At 55.8% G+C, this 16853-nt stretch overlaps 2 protein-coding genes across 7 annotated transcripts in view; one reads left to right on the top strand and one right to left on the bottom strand.

Moving 5' to 3' along the window:
• The window catches only part of SNED1 (sushi, nidogen and EGF like domains 1), an 88917-nt gene that overhangs the window by 36208 nt on the left and 35856 nt on the right, over positions 1 to 16853 (top strand). For 3 of the 6 annotated variants that reach the window (XM_068544074.1, XM_068544073.1, XM_068544078.1), the window contains exons 5-16: positions 1740 to 1865; positions 2113 to 2226; positions 4125 to 4238; positions 4330 to 4443; positions 12126 to 12251; positions 12419 to 12523; positions 12780 to 12893; positions 13383 to 13499; positions 14798 to 14914; positions 15125 to 15241; positions 15427 to 15540; positions 15795 to 15968. In XM_068544074.1, the coding sequence (XP_068400175.1) occupies positions 1740 to 1865; positions 2113 to 2226; positions 4125 to 4238; positions 4330 to 4443; positions 12126 to 12251; positions 12419 to 12523; positions 12780 to 12893; positions 13383 to 13499; positions 14798 to 14914; positions 15125 to 15241; positions 15427 to 15540; positions 15795 to 15968 (1452 nt within the window). The remainder of the gene's footprint in view (positions 1 to 1739; positions 1866 to 2112; positions 2227 to 4124; positions 4239 to 4329; positions 4444 to 12125; positions 12252 to 12418; positions 12524 to 12779; positions 12894 to 13382; positions 13500 to 14797; positions 14915 to 15124; positions 15242 to 15426; positions 15541 to 15794; positions 15969 to 16853) is intronic. The other 3 variants (XM_068544075.1, XM_068544076.1, XM_068544077.1) reach the window with 3 other exon arrangements.
• Positions 10627 to 16853, bottom strand: part of MTERF4 (mitochondrial transcription termination factor 4) — a 49558-nt gene continuing 43331 nt past the window's right edge. The window contains exon 5 of the mRNA XM_068544082.1: positions 10627 to 11149. The gene's annotated coding sequence lies outside the window, so the exon portion shown is untranslated. The remainder of the gene's footprint in view (positions 11150 to 16853) is intronic.

Below are 16853 nucleotides of genomic sequence, written 5' to 3'. Positions count from 1 at the left end.
ACCTGGGAGGCAGGCCCTCTTTTCACCCATTTTGCTGCCTTGCTTCTTGGTGGGACTTCGTGCTTGTGTGACAACCTGGACATCTACCTGACAGGAGGGAGTTCCCTGACGCCCGGGGTCCTTCAGGCACAGAACACAGAGCAGACGGGAGCAGGGTCCACCCCAGGGGCGAGCGCGAGGCCTGTGAAAACAGCGGGACTGGCCACAGAAGGATGTGTTCCCGGCTCTCCTGCTGTGTGGCTCTGGGTCACAGACCCTCCTGAAACCCCTGCTTATAAACGGAGGCGGGGGGTTGTCAGATGACTGGCTCAGCCGCCCCAGGATCCATGGAGTGATCCGCTGTTGATCACTCCCCCGCCAAGCCTGGAGCCAGTGAGGCTGGTGCTGGGACCTCCCCTAGAGATCGCCTCCCACCCCCGTGGGGACCAAGGCCACCAAGAGGGGCTGCTTCTCCTGAACACTGTCCCAAGGATGAGCCCAGCGCAAGGCAGCCCACCCAGACCTGCCAGGGGAGCAGGCGCGCACCCCGGGGGGGGAGGGCTGGGGAGGGCAGGTGTGTACCGCCCGAGGACTGGATGTGGGCCCTGGTGAGAGAGGCCCGGGGAGCCTGAGCCCACCCACATACCAGTGTGAACGAGGGGGCGGCCCACAGGGCCAGGAGCCCAGGGGCCACTGATTTCGCCCCCCTCCCCCAGAGTGGCAACACCCGCCTGGGCTCAGGGCCGCGGTGGTTCAGGGCACGGGGACACTACTCGGTCACCACTCCTTTGCGTGGGCAGCAGAGGGGTCTGGCGCTTGCCAGCAGCCAGGGGCTTGGGTTGTGGCTGAGGGGTAAAGTGTGGGTGCAGGTGGGGACTGGTGTGAGCGGGTGTGCGTGCAGGTGTGTGTGCAGGTGTGGGTGCAGGTGTGTGTGCAGGTGTGGGTAGGTCCATGCCCCCCTGCAGAGGCTGCCGGCTGTGAGCCTGAGGAGTGGGGTCCTCAGAAGAGGGTCCAGTCAGTCCCTCGGGGACGCCGTTCCCATGTGGAGGTGCCTCTCTCCCGTCCCAGGCCTCTGTGGGGGCAGATGGAGGAGGCCCTGCTAGGCCCTCAAAGCTCTCTCGCACGGAGGCCCTGAGGAGCATGGTCCCGTGGGGTTGCGGGGGCCCGGCCCCCTTGTGTCCCCACCTGACGCTGCAAGCCCAGGAGATGGAGCCCGTGCGCGTCCGTCTGGAGTCACCAGGGAGGGAGGGTGGGTTCACACCTGAGAGGCAGGGCGTCCACACCTGGCAGTCTACCTTCTGAGAAGGGCTGGTGCTGACACGGGCTCAGGCAGTCAGCGCCACCCGCTGCAGGGCAGCCGGACGACGCGGCCTGAGTGCCGGTGTGGCTCGGTGAGTGCGCCGGTGAGGGCAGGGACGGTCCTCAAAGACACCCACAGCCTTGGTGGTGCTCGGGGCCCGAGGGCCCTTCCGGGAGCGCCCCTCTCTCCCTCCCTCCCTGGACACCAACCAGCTCTTCCCGGGCTCTCCTAGTAACAGGAGGTCTGAAACCCTGGGACACTCCCGCACCTGCCCACGTGTGCTTGTTCATGGCGGGTTTCGGTGGCCTTGCTCCTGCAGAGGGTGGGCCCCATGAGCTGAGCCCTGCGGGCAGCCTGTCCTCGAGGTAACAGAGACCCAGCAGCAGCGGACCTCGCAGCGCCTCCCCCGAGAGGGGCACCCAGGGCCAGGCTGACGGCCCTGCCCGCCCTGTGTCCGCAGCCTCCGTGTGCCTGGCCCTGCGCCCCTGCCTCAACGGCGGCAAGTGCATCGACGACTGCGTCACGGGCAACCCCTCCTACACCTGCTCCTGCCTCTCGGGCTTCACGGGGAGGAGGTGCCACCTGGGTGAGTTTCTGCTGGGACCGCCCACCTGGAGGAACCCGGCAGCACAGCCGACAGCCCCAAGAGCCCCGGCCTCGGGCCTCTGTCCCCGTGGTGTGGGTGGCGTCCGGGAGGCGCCACTGGGGGAGCCGGACACAGCAGCTCCGTGACGGTGAGCACGTGGGCGGGCTCTGCAGCCACGCCGCCCCGGGCCACGGCAGGTCCTCCCCAGCGGCTCCTCCACTGAGTCCCCGGCTGCCCCGTTTTCCAGATGTGAACGAGTGTGCTTCCCACCCGTGTCAGAACGGCGGGACCTGCACGCACGGCGTCAACAGCTTCATCTGCCAGTGCCCGGCCGGCTTCGCGGGACCCACCTGTGAGACAGGTGAGAGGAACCAGGGGCTGCAGGGCCACGGGCGTGGTCCTGCCCGACCAGGGAGTGGTGGCTAGCCTGGAGGGGGCATCAGATCAGCGTGCCGCAGGGGGCCTGGCCCCAGGGAGGCCCGGGGGCAGGGGGGGCAGGAGCCCAGACTCCAGAGGAGAGGCCCCGCCCTGTGGGCGTGACAGGAGCACTGACCACAGCACACAGCCAAGGGTGAGGCCTCGGGACAGGGCAGGGCCTGGTGCCGGACCCGTCTCACCGCAGGCCTGCACCCCTGAAACCCTGAACCCCAGCTGCTCCCGGCAGGAGTGCAGGCTGTTTCTCTCCATCCCGGGGGTCTTACGGCCTAGATGTGGGTTGGGGTCTTTCTCAAGACCCCCTTGTTGCTTCCAAACTGCAGTCTGCACGCCCGTCTGCCACCCCGCTTCTGAGCGCAGCTCTTTGGAAGCAGTGCTTTCTCATCAGGCCTCTACCCCCTGCCCTTCGTGCAGCACCTCTTTGGGGCCCCCTCACCCTGGCCCTTCACCCACCTGGTAAAGGAAGGTGGGCGCCCCACTCCCACCCCCGTGTCACTGTGGTCAGCTGCTAGGGGAACCCAACAAACGGAGCCCCTTAAAATCAAAGCACAATGACCCCTGATCCCCATCCGGCTCGGCCAGATGCACTGTCCACTACATAGGCCTACTGATGTGTAACTGTTATTTAGAAAAACATAGCACATAGTTAAATCGAGTGTGTACAAGTAACAACCGCACCAATGTCTCAATCTAGAAAAACCATTTCAAATGGAGACTTGTGGCCACAGGGAATGTTTTAAAGTCCTTAACTCTGGTGTGTATACACATGTCCGGGCCGGGTGGGACCCTGGGAGGCCTTGGGGCCGGAGCCTTGGCCTCCACATGGCCACCGCGGCAACACCCATGGGTACCAGCCCCCGGTCCCCCATGAGGCTCTCTGGTCTCAGGACCCACCTCGGCCCCCAGAGCCCATGACAGCAGGGATGCCGGGCAGAGTCCAGCAGGGACGTGGGTACAGCTCGGCCCAAGTCTCCCCTCCCCCACCCGTGCCCAGCCCTGCCCTCTGGTGGAGTCAGGGTCCCAGAGACGGGGGTCACCGTGTGCCGTCAGCCACCAAAGCACCTCCACACCTCCCAGGGTTCAGGCCTCCTTCCCCCACTGCCCCCCACCCTGACTCCAGGGTGGGTCGCCCGCTCTGGGGATCCCGTCTGGTTCCTGTATTGAGTCCTTTTTGGAATGAGCTGTCAGCAGGACAGGTGACATAGCTGGGGGAAGGCAGTGTCCCCCCCACCTGCTGCCAGCGGCCACCAGGTGAGGCCAGCATCCTGGGTGAGGGGCAGGCCAGAGCGCCGACAAAGGCAGGCTCCCGCCTGCTCACTCCCACTCTAACTGGGGGCCGAGGGCCTTTGCAGGACTGTCCTTGCAGCAAGAAGCCTCGCCCACCTCAGAACCTCACCCCAGGACCACTCAGGCCCCTCCTGCACCCCCTCAGGGCTCCATCACAGGCTGTGTCCCCCGCCCAGCTGGGAGGAATCTCTCAGCCCCAGAGCCCTGTCCTGTGATGACAGCTCTGTCACAGTCATCTTAGCAGGGGAACTGCGCAGGAGGGCGGGAGCTGGGTCCCATTCACCCCCATGTCCCCCGCCAGGCACAGGCACACTCTCCCTCCTCCCCAGGTCTGCTGAAATAAACCCAATTCAGACAAGCTTTCAGTGCCGGTGGGCTGGGACTGCCCTGGTCCCCCAGGGCCCGATGCCCTCCAGAGACGGCCAGATCCACCCGTGCTGCAGCCCGAGATGTCGAATGGGGCATGGGGCTCAGCGGGAGCCCCTGGGGCCACCACAGCCGGGGATCCAATGGCCTTCCACCCCTTTGTGCTTGTAGCACAGTCTCCATGTGATGCCAGAGAGTGTGAGAACGGCGGCTGGTGCCAGGCGGAGGGCGGCTCGGCGGTATGCATGTGCGCAGCCGGCTACACGGGTGCAACCTGCGAGACGGGTGAGTGTGCCCTCGGGTGGGAGCAGGGGCGCAGGGTGCCAGGTGGTCAAAGGCTGGCACAGAGCCGAGCACCCCCCTCTGCCGCCCCCAGATGTGGACGAGTGCGGCTCTGACCCCTGCCTGAACGGAGGGTCGTGTGTCGACCTGGTGGGGAATTTCACCTGCCTTTGTTCAGAGCCCTTCGAGGGACCTCGCTGCGAGACAGGTAACGGCCACGTGCCCGAAGCCCCCCACCGGTGACAGCAGTCAGCTGCCCCCTTTCCCCCTCGGGGGTGGGGAGGTCTGGTCTGAGCTCTGCCATCCACATGCTGGGCAAGGCTGAGCGAATCTGTTCCCCTCTCTGGGCCTGGTCCCCATCTGGAAAATGCAGGCATGGGTGACCACACTCCCAAGGCCCCTCTCCCGACTCAGGAGATTCTTGGCTGTTTAACGTCCCTCCTTCCTACCCCAGACCCCTCGCCGTGCTAGGAAACAAGCCGTGGGCGTCAGAAAGAAAGCTGATCTTTCCTACAAGTGATGAAGGCTGCTAGCTTCTGTTCTATTGCATACGGTTTTAAACGCTGGTTAAGACTCGGTAGGTCAGTTAAAAGACCCACAGAGTAAATTCGGGGCTTTAGCACCTGACATCGCCTTACCTCCCACGGCTTTGGTCCCCGAGCCGACAAAAGCTGTGCTTGCATCTCCCCAGTGGGGGGGCGCTCAAGACAAACTCATCGGATTTGCTTCGAGTCTCAAAACCTAAGAAGGAAATTAGGTTCTACCCATAAGTAAGACGCGGATGGATGCTGTGCCCTCCGCTGGCCTTTGGTCGGATGACCACACGCAGGGCGGGCTGTGTCCTGAGGCGATGGTGAGGCTTCGCGGTGCAGAGGGCAGGAGGGTGGCAACCTTACCTGTTGCCTGAAATCATCGTGATGTGTCACGTGATTGCCTAGATTGTTATCTAAGTATCAGTGTATTTAACTAAACTCATGTCAGAAAACAGATAAGTGATTTAAAAAGATTTTGCAAAGAAACCATGTTTTGTACGAAGAATAATGCAAATGAAAGCAAACAATAAGAAACAACTGACTTGTCTACCCCAATACAAGCCCATTAGCCACATTACACATACAGCAGGAAGCTGGCCAAAAGTTGGAGATGATAAAAAAGAGTATCTAGCCTTCTGTTTATGGCCCACAAGGATTACCTGCTCTGGGAACTTCCCTCTCACCGTCAACAACGAGAAAACCAGACAAAATATATGAAACAGCTGTTTTCAGCCGTTGGACGGCAGAAAGCAGAGGGCTGTCATCCCTGAGAGAAGGGAGTGAAGTGGGGTGAGCCCTACAAGTGCCCCAAGGCTGCCTCGGAGCCGTTTCCGGGCCGCCGGGCCGGGCCAGGGCCGGGGAGGGATCCACACTCCAACAGCTCCTCTGAGTCTCTGGGTCAAGGAGACAGAGATTCAAATTCAGTGGCTGGAATTTGGGGGGATAATACCAGCAAGGACAGAGCTACTGAGAGGGGAAGGGGGTAAGGGGAGAGAGCACGAGATCGGCTCTGGAGATCTGCAGGGGGACCCCTTGAATGTGGGTCGGGTGAAATCTACTGGGCTGGGGAAGAACCACTGGGAGTGGTGAGTCAGACAATTCCTGGAACTCAGACCCGCCTGCCTACCAGCCAGAGTGGAGTGAGCTCTTCATACCCAGGGCCAATGCTGGGTAGAGTCCCCAGTGGTATCACCTTAGTAGTGGGGATAAATAAATGCTAAGCTAATGGCTAATCTGATCTGCCCCAAGAAATCTTAAAAGAAAGTTTGAAAGGATCAAACTGAGCCCAAGTAATTTAACTGTATGCCAGAATAAAATCCTGCACTCTTTAAAGGAATAATAACAGAATCCAGGACCCCAAAATACCCAACCAAAAGTTATTAGGCATACAAAGGATTAAGAATATATGACCCACAGCCAGAAGTCAAATAGATCAATAGAAACAGTGGCCAGAGATGACAGAATCAGCAAGTACAAATGTTCAGTTGTCCATCATGAACATGCACCATATGTTCAAGACTGTTGAGGGAAAAAGACATAATGAGAAGTAGAAGATATAAAAAAAGAAGCTTCTAGAGATGAAAAATATAATATCTGAATTTTAAAAATACACTGGATGCTGTTAACAGCAGGTTAAGACACCACAGAAGGAAAGATCCATGACCTTGAAGAGAGAAATGGAAGCAGTTCAACATGCAGCCCAGAGAGAATAAGATGAAAGGACAGCACCTGCTCAGGGGCCTGTGCACGGACACCGTGCAGGCTGGCAGGTGTGTACTTGGAGGGCCGGAAATGAGGGAGGGGGCTGCAGGGGTGCAGAAAAAGTATGTGAAGAAACAACAGCCAAACAGTTTCTAAGTCTGATGAAAATGAAAACCACATATCCAAGAAAAACATGAGGAAAACCGTATGAAGCCACATCATAATCAAATTGCTGAAAACCAATGACAGAGAAAATCTTAAAAGTAGCCAGAGAGAAAAGACAGACCGCACAGAGAAACCAGAATGTCCGCAGCCTCCTTGTCAGAGACAGTGCAGGCCGGAAGACAGTGGGACAGCACCCTCAAAGCATGAAAGAAAGAAGCTGTCAACCTAGTGCTATATACCCAGCAAAACTCTTTCAAAAATTCAGGTGAAATAAAGACTTTTCAGACAGCAAAACAGAGAATTCATCACCAGCATATATGCATTACAAGAAATGTCTTTTCGACAGAAGAAAAATGGTCCCTGATGAAAATCTGGATCTACACAAAGGAATGAAGGGTTCTAGAAATGGTAAATATATGGGTAAAAATAAAAGACTTTTCTTCTTACTTGTTAATCTTTTTAAAGATATTTTTAAAACAAAGAAATAGCAACATATTTGGGGTTTACAATATAGATAGAAATAAAATGTATGACACCAATAGCTTAAAGCAGCCTGTGCAAGCATTTTCTGTAAAGGGCCAGATAGTAATATTTTTTTTGGTTTTATGAGCCATGTGGTCACAGCTATTCAGCTCTACCAATGTAAGGCAAAAGCAGTGAGCCACAGACTGTGCATAAGTGAATGGGCATGGCCATGTTCCAATGATACTTCATTTTTTTAAATGGGTGGCAGGCAAGATTTGGTCTTTGAGCCTTTGTTTATCAAATTCTGGCATAAGGGATAGAAAGGGAGAAATGGAAGTATAGTATCGTAAGGTCCTGACATTATATACGAAGTGGTCTAATACTGTTTGAAGGTCGACTGTGATATGTTAAAGATATACATTGTAAGCCCTAGAGCAGCAAGTAAAAAAATAATAATAATGAGTTATAGCCAATAAACCAATCATGGAGATGAAATGGCATCCTAAAAATACTCAATACAGAAGGTATGAAAAGAAGAAAAAGGAAGATAAACTTACTGGCTGTAACTACCATTAAATATTCAAAGGCACAATTATAAAATACCAGATTTTAGCAGTGGAAAGGAATTCAGAATTCAGAGGATTTAATCCTTAAATAAATATTTAATGTTAACTGAGCAAATGAGTTATATTACTAGTTACCTCTAGTTAATAAATAAAAATAAAAGTGTGTAGGAAAATTTGAAAAATCTACAGTCATTGAAAAGAAAAAGGAATATATTTTTCTAACTCAAAATGAAAGCACAACTTTATATCTTTAAGAATAAATGAAGCCTAGTAGTTAAAGTTTAAATAAATTTTTAGTGGCATTTATGAAATTTTACATATGCTTTCTCACCTTGTGATTTCACATAAACAAATGTTTTGTTCACCCAGAAAATAAAAAAAAGACGACGAAAAAGGAACAAAGAAGAAGTGGGACAAATAAAAAACAATAGCAAGGTGATGGGTTTAATCCAGTCATATTGGCAATTACATTTAAATGTAAAAAAGATTAAAACACAAATTAAAAGACAGAGATTGTCGAATCGAATTGAAAAGCAAGACCCAACCATATACTTTCTGCAAGAAACCTGCTGCAAATAGGAAGACACAGATCATTTTAAAGTAGTGGGATGGGTCTCTCACACTGAGTGCAGCGACCAATCCTGGACCGAGTGCTGGGAGTAGCTCTGAGGACTCTGACGTAGCAGCGGGCGGGGTGGGGAGAAGCACAGGGGCGAGTCCTCATTACTTTCCTCTGGTGTCCCCCCGACCCCGCCGCCTGGTCTCAGAGCAACCCCGAAACCAGAAGTGAGCGTTGACAGAGAAGCAGGACCCACAGAGGCAGCAGTGGGGGAGCCTTCCTCTCCAGCTGGGGGAATTCTGGGCTGCACAAGGGTGGGCAAACTCCTGCTGTTTTTCCCTTTCTCTGTCCTCCAGCCACGTGACCCCAGACAGGAGTGCAGTCACAGGAAGTAAGTAGCAGAGTGGGGCCACTAAGCCCAGATTTCATGCCAGAGGACCAAAAGCATAGCCCCAGAGGACGAGATGTGCTGGGGAGGGCGTGGAGGGGGTCTGGGGCGGCAGCCCCTCATGTTCTTTCTGAGCTCCTGGGCTCCCTCAGGTTGCACATGTGTAATCTGATAAGCAAAAGACAAACAACTCAGCGGAAACAATGGCAAAGAATGTAAGCAGGGAAGTCACACACAGAGAGAAACGAACACCCATGAACAAGTGAAAAGAAGCTCAGTCTCACTAATCAAGAAACTACAAATTAAATAAAAAATCTAATTTCAGGTTTTGCCCATTAGATTGGTAAAAGTATTAAGAGTTGATGGTATCTGGAACTGGAAAGGCTGTGGGAAAATGAGTGCTCCCATTCTCCCTGGGGAGTATTGATTATATTTTGCTTGAAATTTTTAATAATTTTTTTTGCAATTGTTCATATGTATTACATTTACAGTTAATTTTTAAACAATAAAATGATGGATACAAAAAAATTAAAAACGATACCATTTATTAAAAGACTTAGGTATAAATGTAATGAAGCATTTTCAAGATTTAAATACTGAAAACTACAAAATGCTGATGAAAGAAGTCAAAGAAGCTCTCGGTACATAGAGAGACACTATGTTCATGGATTAGAAGACTTAACATAGCAAATATGTCAGTTCTCCCCAGACTGACCTGTAGATTTAACATGATTCCAATCAAAATCTGAGCAGGGTTTTTGGTAGCTGCACACAAGCTGATTCTATAATTTATATGGAAAGGCAAAGGAATTAAGATAGCCAAAACAATTTCGAAAAAGAAGAATACATTTTAAGGAATCACACTACCTGGTATTAAGACTTATTATAAAGCTACAGTGATCAAGATTGTGTGGTATCGGCAAAGGGATTGACACACCAGTCAACAGAGGAAAGAGGATCCAGAAACAGATGCACACAAATATGGGTATTATTTTTTGAAAAGGTATAAATGAGATTCAGCAGAAAAAGGATGATCTTTTCAACAAATGATGTTGGAACAATTAGACATCCTTATGTAGAAAATGAACTTCAACCTAAACACATCTTATACAAAGATTAACTCAAAATGAATCATAGACCTGAACAGAAAACAGAAAACTATAACGTTTTTAGAAGAAAACTAAAGATTTTTAGATAGAAAAATCTTTGTGACTCATGGTTAAGCAAAGAGTTCTGAGACAAGACCGCAAAAGCATGCTCTATCAAAGAAAAAATAGATAAATTGGACTTCATCAAAACTGAAAACTTTTCCTCTGTGAAAGACATGGTTAAGAGAATGAAAAGACAAGCTAAAGACTGGGAGAGGAACTTCCCTGGTGGTGCAGTGGTTAGAACTCAGCGCTCCCAAAGCAGAGGGCCCGGGTTCGATCCCTGGTCTGGGAACTGGATCCCACATGCATGCCACAACTAAGAAGTCCACATGCCACAACTAAAGATCCTGCATGCCTCAACTAAGACCCGGGGCAGCCTAAATAAATAAATAAATAAATAAATAAATAATTTTAAAAAAGACTCGGACACTTAACCAAAAAGGATACACAGAAGGCAAATAAACAGATGAACAAATCTGTTGTTGTCGTTAACCATTGGTGAAACGCAAATTAAAGCCACAGTGAGGGGCTTCCCTGGTGGCGCAGTGGTTGAGAATCTGCCTGCCAACACAGGGGACACGGGTTCGAGCCCTGGTCTGGGAAGATCCCACATGCCGCGGAGCAACTAAGCCCGTGAGCCACAACTACTGAGCCTGCGCGTCTGGAGCCTGTGCTCCGCAACAAGAGAGGCCGCGATAGTGAGAGGCCCGCGCACCGCGATGAAGAGTGGCTCCCGCTCGCCGCAACTAGAGAAAGCCCTCGCACAGAAACGAAGACCCAACACAGCCAAAAATATTAATTAATTAATTAATTAATTAATTTTTTTTTTTTTTAAAGCCACAATGAGATGCCACTGCAAGCCTATGATAATTGCTAAAATAAAAGACACTGACCTGGTAAGGGTACAGAACAATGGGAACTCTCACCTATTTTTGGTGGGAATGCCGAACGGTTTGGCCACTCTGAAACAGTTTGATAGTTTTTTATAAAGTTAAACATACACTTATAACATGACCCAGCAATCGCACTCCTAGTTATTAACCCTAAACAAATGAAAACTTACGTCACACAGAACTCTGTACAGGAATGTCTGTAGCATGTCTATAGCCACCAAAAACCGGGAACCCAAACGTCCTTCCCTGGGTGAACGGACACATGAACTGTGGTACCTATCGACGTGGGACACAACTCGGTCATAAAAAGGACTAATTACTGATGCTTATAACACCTGAGACAGTCCTGGAGGCATGACGCTGAGTGAAAGAAGCCAGTCTCAAAAGAGTACAGGTTGTTCGGTTCCACTTCTCTGGCATCCTTGAAAGGACAAAACTGCAGTGATGAACAGATCAGTAGTTCTAGGGTTCAGGAGGGAGGGAATCTGTGACCCTGCAGAGAGAAAACAAAGAGGTCTTTGGGATGACGGAATGTCCCATATCCTGTCCTGTATCCATATACACACATCTATACATGTGATTAAATTCTTAGGTGTGTCCCTCAGACACAAGTCATTTTACTGTATATTAATTTCAAAGATAAATTCTGAAAAAACATGAGGAAATTGAACATTTAAAAACAAAAAGACTGAAAAGGCAAACACGAATCAGGAGAAGCTGGAGTGGCTGTATTCATATCATTCAGATTAAACTTTCGAGTAGGAAAACAGCCAGAAATGAAGAGGGACCTTTTATAATGACCACGGGCCAGTTCATCAGAAAGACATAATAACTCTAAGCATGCAACACCTAGTAACACAAATCGAAATACCCAAAGCAACAGCTGGCAGAACTACAAGGGGAAACGGATCCCCAGTCATAGGCGGGGGTTTCGGCGGAACTCCTATCTCGGTGGCTTAGAGCATACAAGCATGGGGACCAGCAAGGATGCAGGGACCGGGCAGCGCTGCCAGCCGACCCGGCCCGACTGACATTCACGGACACCCACGTTCCTTCCAGGACTCGCGGAGCCTTAACTATGACAGACCATCCTGTCGGCCATAAAATAAGGCTCAATAAATTGAAAAGGACTGTGTTCTCTGACCACAGCAAAATTAAACTAGAAATCGGCAGCAGAAAGATACCTTAAAGTTAAAAATCCCCAATATTTAACTAACAGAGATGCTTGGGCGGAAATGTCTGGAGGCTCTGGCCTCAGCTGGGCCCTTTGGTGCACACCGTGGGGCCCCCTCCTCACTCGGGCTTCTCATTCTGCTCCAGAGAAGGGGCTCGGGGACGGAGGGGCCGCTAGAGATCAGTTTCCAGGCGCTCGGCACTAAGGACAGAGGTTAAGACAGCTCCTCTCCGCCCGAGGCCCCATCCTCGCCATGCTCTCTGCGCGGCCTCAGTGACCGCCGTCTTTCTTGCAGGAAGCCACCCAGTGCCCGACGCCTGCCTCTCGGCCCCCTGCCAGAACGGGGGCACCTGTGTGGATGCGGACCAGGGCTACGTGTGCGAATGCCCCGAAGGCTTCATGGGCCTTGACTGCAGGGAGAGTGCGTGTGGGCCGGGCTGCCGGGGCCCCCGTGGGGTGTGCACGCAAACCCCCATGAGAGAGGTTGTGGGGAGCGGGGAGAGGGGCTGCGCGGCAGGGTTTACGGGACGATGGTCAGGAGAGGGCACCCCGACATTGGAGGTTCCTCCCTCCCTCCCTCCGTGGCAGGAACCCCCAACAACTGTGAGTGCCGCAATGGTGGCAGGTGCCTGGGGGCTAACACCACCCTCTGCCAGTGCCCTCCAGGCTTCTTTGGGCTCCTCTGCGAATTTGGTAGGTGCCCAGGGCTGGGATGGGGGCGCCCTTCCTGCCTGGACCCTGAGAATCCCCACAGCCACCGTGTAAGTGGTGGCTTGGGCCTGGGCCCGGACCCGCATGGTGGGTGGGGCGGTGGGGAGGCCACAAGGGTGCCTGAACCTGGTCACCCTGGCAGGGCCACCGGGCCTCGGGCAGCTCGGTCCTTCTCAAGGACACACGGTCTCCAGGGAGACACGCGGGGACGTGAGACGGGCTCTCCCCTTCCCCGCAGAAGTCACGGCCATGCCCTGCAACATGAACACGCAGTGCCCCGACGGCGGCTACTGCATGGAGTACGGCGGGAGCTACCTGTGCGTCTGCCACACTGACCACAACGTCAGCCACTGTGAGTGGGGTGGGTGCGGGCGCCAGCCTGCGAGGCCGGGCTCCGCCCAGAAGCTGGGGTGGGGGGTGGGCGAGAAAGCAGTGGGCGCAGCAGGAGGGGGCCCCCGAGGGGACCTGGGGGCGGACGGCCTGGCCGTGTGCAAGTGCCGCGCCGCGCCTTCCTGAGCCCCGCGCTTAGCTGCTAGAACACTAACGTGCACCTGACAAGCACCTGCAGAGAAACAGGTTCACCCCGCGTATCTGTTAGTGAGCGGATGACCAGTGACTTAGGTAGTGAGTGACCACACGTGATGGTGGTGCTGGTGGTGATGGTACCAAGACCCTCGTGGACCACAGCTCAGTCCCAGCTCACGTAAGAGCGAGGGTGAACTCTGGAAAAATCAGAAATACAAGAAATTCCAGGGCGGGCCTTAGAGCCCAGCGTGAGGAATCAAGACCCTGACCTCAGTTCCAGCCAGGACCTCAGGGTGATCGCCGTCTGTCCCCGCAGCGCTGCCGTCCCCCTGCGACTCGGACCCCTGCTTCAACGGAGGCTCCTGTGACGCCCACGATGACTCCTACACGTGCGAGTGCCCACGGGGCTTCCACGGCCGGCACTGCGAGAAAGGTGGGGCGCGGCGGCACTCCAGGGGCGGGGGGCTGGCGGGGCCCGGGCTGCCCCGGCCGCCTCCCACTCATCACAGCGCTTTCCTCACGACGGGCTTCCTTTCCTGCTCAGTGTTTTTCCAAGTGGCTTTTAGAATCACTGATTTTTTAAAAATTCATTAGGACTTTGTTAAATTGAGTGCAGTTGGAGAATGTCAACATTTTACGACGTTCAGCCACTTGAGAACGCGAGTGCTCTTCTGTAAATACACCGCAGGCGTCACTGTGCTCGTCAGCGCCCACCCAGGGCCGTCTCTCCCACGCAGTTTGAAGCAACGCTCAGAGCTCTTTTCAGTGACCCAGGCGTCCCCTTGGTCAGAGCCCAGGGTGCGGCCCCCTGACCCCGTGTGGCCCGGCCCATTCTCCTGGGGTCGGCACCCAGGCCACGTCCAGCCTTGCAGCCCTCCCACTGCCCTCACTTGTCCGGAGAGCTGAAACCTGGACCTTTACCTGCAAGCCTCTGCCACTCCCACGGTGGCCCTGAGGGCAGGTCCCCGGCGCTCTGACCACGGAGCCCCTGCGGCCTCCCCCACCCCTGTAGCAGGAGGAGGGCTTTCCAGAGAGTGGCCTGATCCTCTGCAAGTACCGCTGAGGTCCGTCACCCTCGGCAAAGGCATCCCAGAGAGTGGACACGGAGGGACACGGGGTGGGGCGGCCAGAACTTGGACCGGCAGCCTGTGAGGCCCCACAGGGTGCAGGGGGAGAAGAGGCCCCCTGAGCCTGGGGGCAGGCCCCCTCCTGCCTCACGATCCCCCCAAGAGCGTCGAGGAGGCCAAGTGTCTATAAACTCCTGGCTGGGCTGTGAAGGTGCGGCTCCTCCAGCTCGGGCGGGTGGCCGGGGCCCCGCATGTCCAAGGAAGTGCCCCCAGTAAAGGTACAGAAAACAGGAAAATCAGAATGGAGCCACAGCGGGGCTCCCGGCCCGGTCCGTGGATGTCAGCTCCCCACCGGGCAGGAAGGCGGGTGCAGCGCTGGCCGCACTGCGGGGCCAGCTCTCCCGGCTCTCCAGCGGAGCCTGGGGCAGGGAAGAGACAACGGACGGGCGGGCAGAGGGCCCCCGAGGCTGAGGGGCCGCACGTGGCTGGCTCGGCCCCTGCTGCAGCTGGGCCTCGGGCTCCGCCGAGAGGCAGGCCTGGGCGCACGGGGCCCAGCGGTGCCTGAGGACGGAGAAGGCTCGAGCGGGGCGTCATGGGCACTGCGGGGCCGGGAAGCTGGCCCCGGTTTACCCGCCTCTCTGTCTCTGTCTGTCCCTCCTCGCAGCCCGGCCGCGCCTGTGCAGCTCGGGGCCCTGCAGGAACGGCGGCACGTGCAAGGAAGCGGGCGGCGAGTACCACTGCGACTGCCCCTACCGCTTCACCGGAAGGCACTGCGAGATCGGTGCGGCCCCAGCCGGTGGGGATCAGCCTGTAGAGAGTGGGGAGGAGCCAGGCCCCGCCCCAGGGCCCCCAGCCCCGCCACCGTGCGTCTGCTTGTCAGGAGCGTCCCCCCCGAGGCCCCAGCTCTGGGATGTCGAGGGATCAGGGAAGGGGCAGGGGTGGTGGACGCGTGACCCCCGCCCCCGCCCAATGGGGTGCCTCCTGCTTCCAGGGAAGCCAGACTCATGCGCCTCTGGCCCCTGTCACAACGGCGGCACCTGCTTCCACTACATCGGCAAATACAAGTGCGACTGTCCCCCAGGCTTCTCGGGACGGCACTGCGAGATAGGTAAGGGGGGCGGAGGCCAGCGGGCCAGGGCGCAGACAAGAAGACAGGCCCGGTGGGCAGGGATGGCCCGACCACGGAGGTGCGGGAGGCGGAGCTGGGTCAAGAGACGGGACACTCCCCTGCAGCCCAGAGGCCTTTGGGGAGGACACAGTGGTGGGCGACAGGGACCCCCTGTGCCCTTGCAGCCCCCTCCCCCTGCTTCCTGAGCCCGTGCATGAATGGGGGTACCTGCGAGGCCCTGGGGACAGACTTCTCCTGCCGCTGTCAAGCAGGGTACACAGGACGCCGGTGCCAGGCAGGTGAGAGGGCCGGGGGTCCTCCGCTCCCTGAAGGGCAGAGCAGGGCCCAGCAGGGGGCCGAGGGGAGGGATGGGAAAGAAGGAAAGGAAACCTCTGAGAAGCCCATTCTGGAAGCCATGGCGCTTTCACCCTGGGATGGGCTGTGTGGGGAGCGAGGGCCCCGGGCCGTGCAGCGCGGTGAGGCCAAGGGCAGAGCAGCAGGAGGGGCCAGCTGGCAGCCCGCGGTGCAGGACAGGGCTGCCGTGTCCTTGCAGAGGTGGACTGCGGCCCGCCCGAGGAGGTGACGCACGCCACCCTGCGCTTCAACGGCACCCGGCTGGGCTCGGTGGCCCTGTACTCGTGTGACCGAGGCTACAGCCCGAGCGCCTCCAACCACATCCGCGTCTGCCAGCCGCAGGGCGTCTGGAGCGAGCCTCCCCAGTGCCACGGTGACCTGGGGGCCCTCTGGGGTGGGTGTGTGGGTGGGTGGGTGCGCAGGGCCAAGCCCTCCTCCCCTGGGCTGAGTGGAAGAGCACAGGGGCTGCGGTTCTGAGCCTGGCCTGCCCCTCCTCCCTTCGGTATCCTCTGTGCAAAGTGCGGCCAAAACCCTGTGGTGATGGTGGTGATGACCAGTGCCAGCTCCGCTCTGTACCCTTCTCTAAGGGCTTCCCTGTCCTCAGAGCGTCCCAGAGCACGGGGTCCAGCACCCACACGCCCGCTCTGCAGAGGAAGCCGCCGAGGCCAAGAGGGAGCCCAAAGGCAGAGCCCTGAAGAGGCAGAGCAGGGCTCAGGACTCACCTCCTGCCCCCAGCCCCACCCAGACCTGTGGAATCAGACCCTGCATTTGGACAAGGCCCCCACGAGCCCCCACAGCCATTTGAGGGCTGTTGCTCTAGACAGCGTTGCCTCCAGGGCCCTACAGTGTGCCAAGGTGCACGGCCTGCAGGCGAGGCCCCCCACCCACGCCCCTGGAGACAGGGGCGCCGCAGACATCACCACAGGCATGTTGCATTAAGCCAAAGCATCCCAGACTCTGTTCATCAGAAAATCTGTGTGATGGTAACACATTTTTCATGAAAGAAAGGTTTTTAAACAAAGTTGCTTAGGGACAGTGACAGCATCCAGAGATGGGAGGGGCACATAACACATTTCTGTCTCCCAAATGCCCTGCAAAGCCCAGTCGGACCTGGGCGGCCCTATCAGGTGAAGAGTTCCAGAAAACAGGTGGAGACCACCTGGCCTCAGCATCTTCCTTCACTCCTGTCCTTCCAAGCCCCCCAGGGCTGGTGGTTACTGTCTAGGAGGCCACGCCTGTCCCAGTGCCACTTCTCCTC

The sequence above is a fragment of the Eschrichtius robustus genome, chromosome 5 (genome assembly GCF_028021215.1).
Source record: "Eschrichtius robustus isolate mEscRob2 chromosome 5, mEscRob2.pri, whole genome shotgun sequence".
In the NCBI taxonomy this organism is placed as follows: Eukaryota; Metazoa; Chordata; class Mammalia; order Artiodactyla; family Eschrichtiidae; genus Eschrichtius; species Eschrichtius robustus.
The sequence above is the reverse complement of the archived record's forward strand: the minus strand, read 5'-3'. Positions and strand labels throughout refer to the sequence as shown.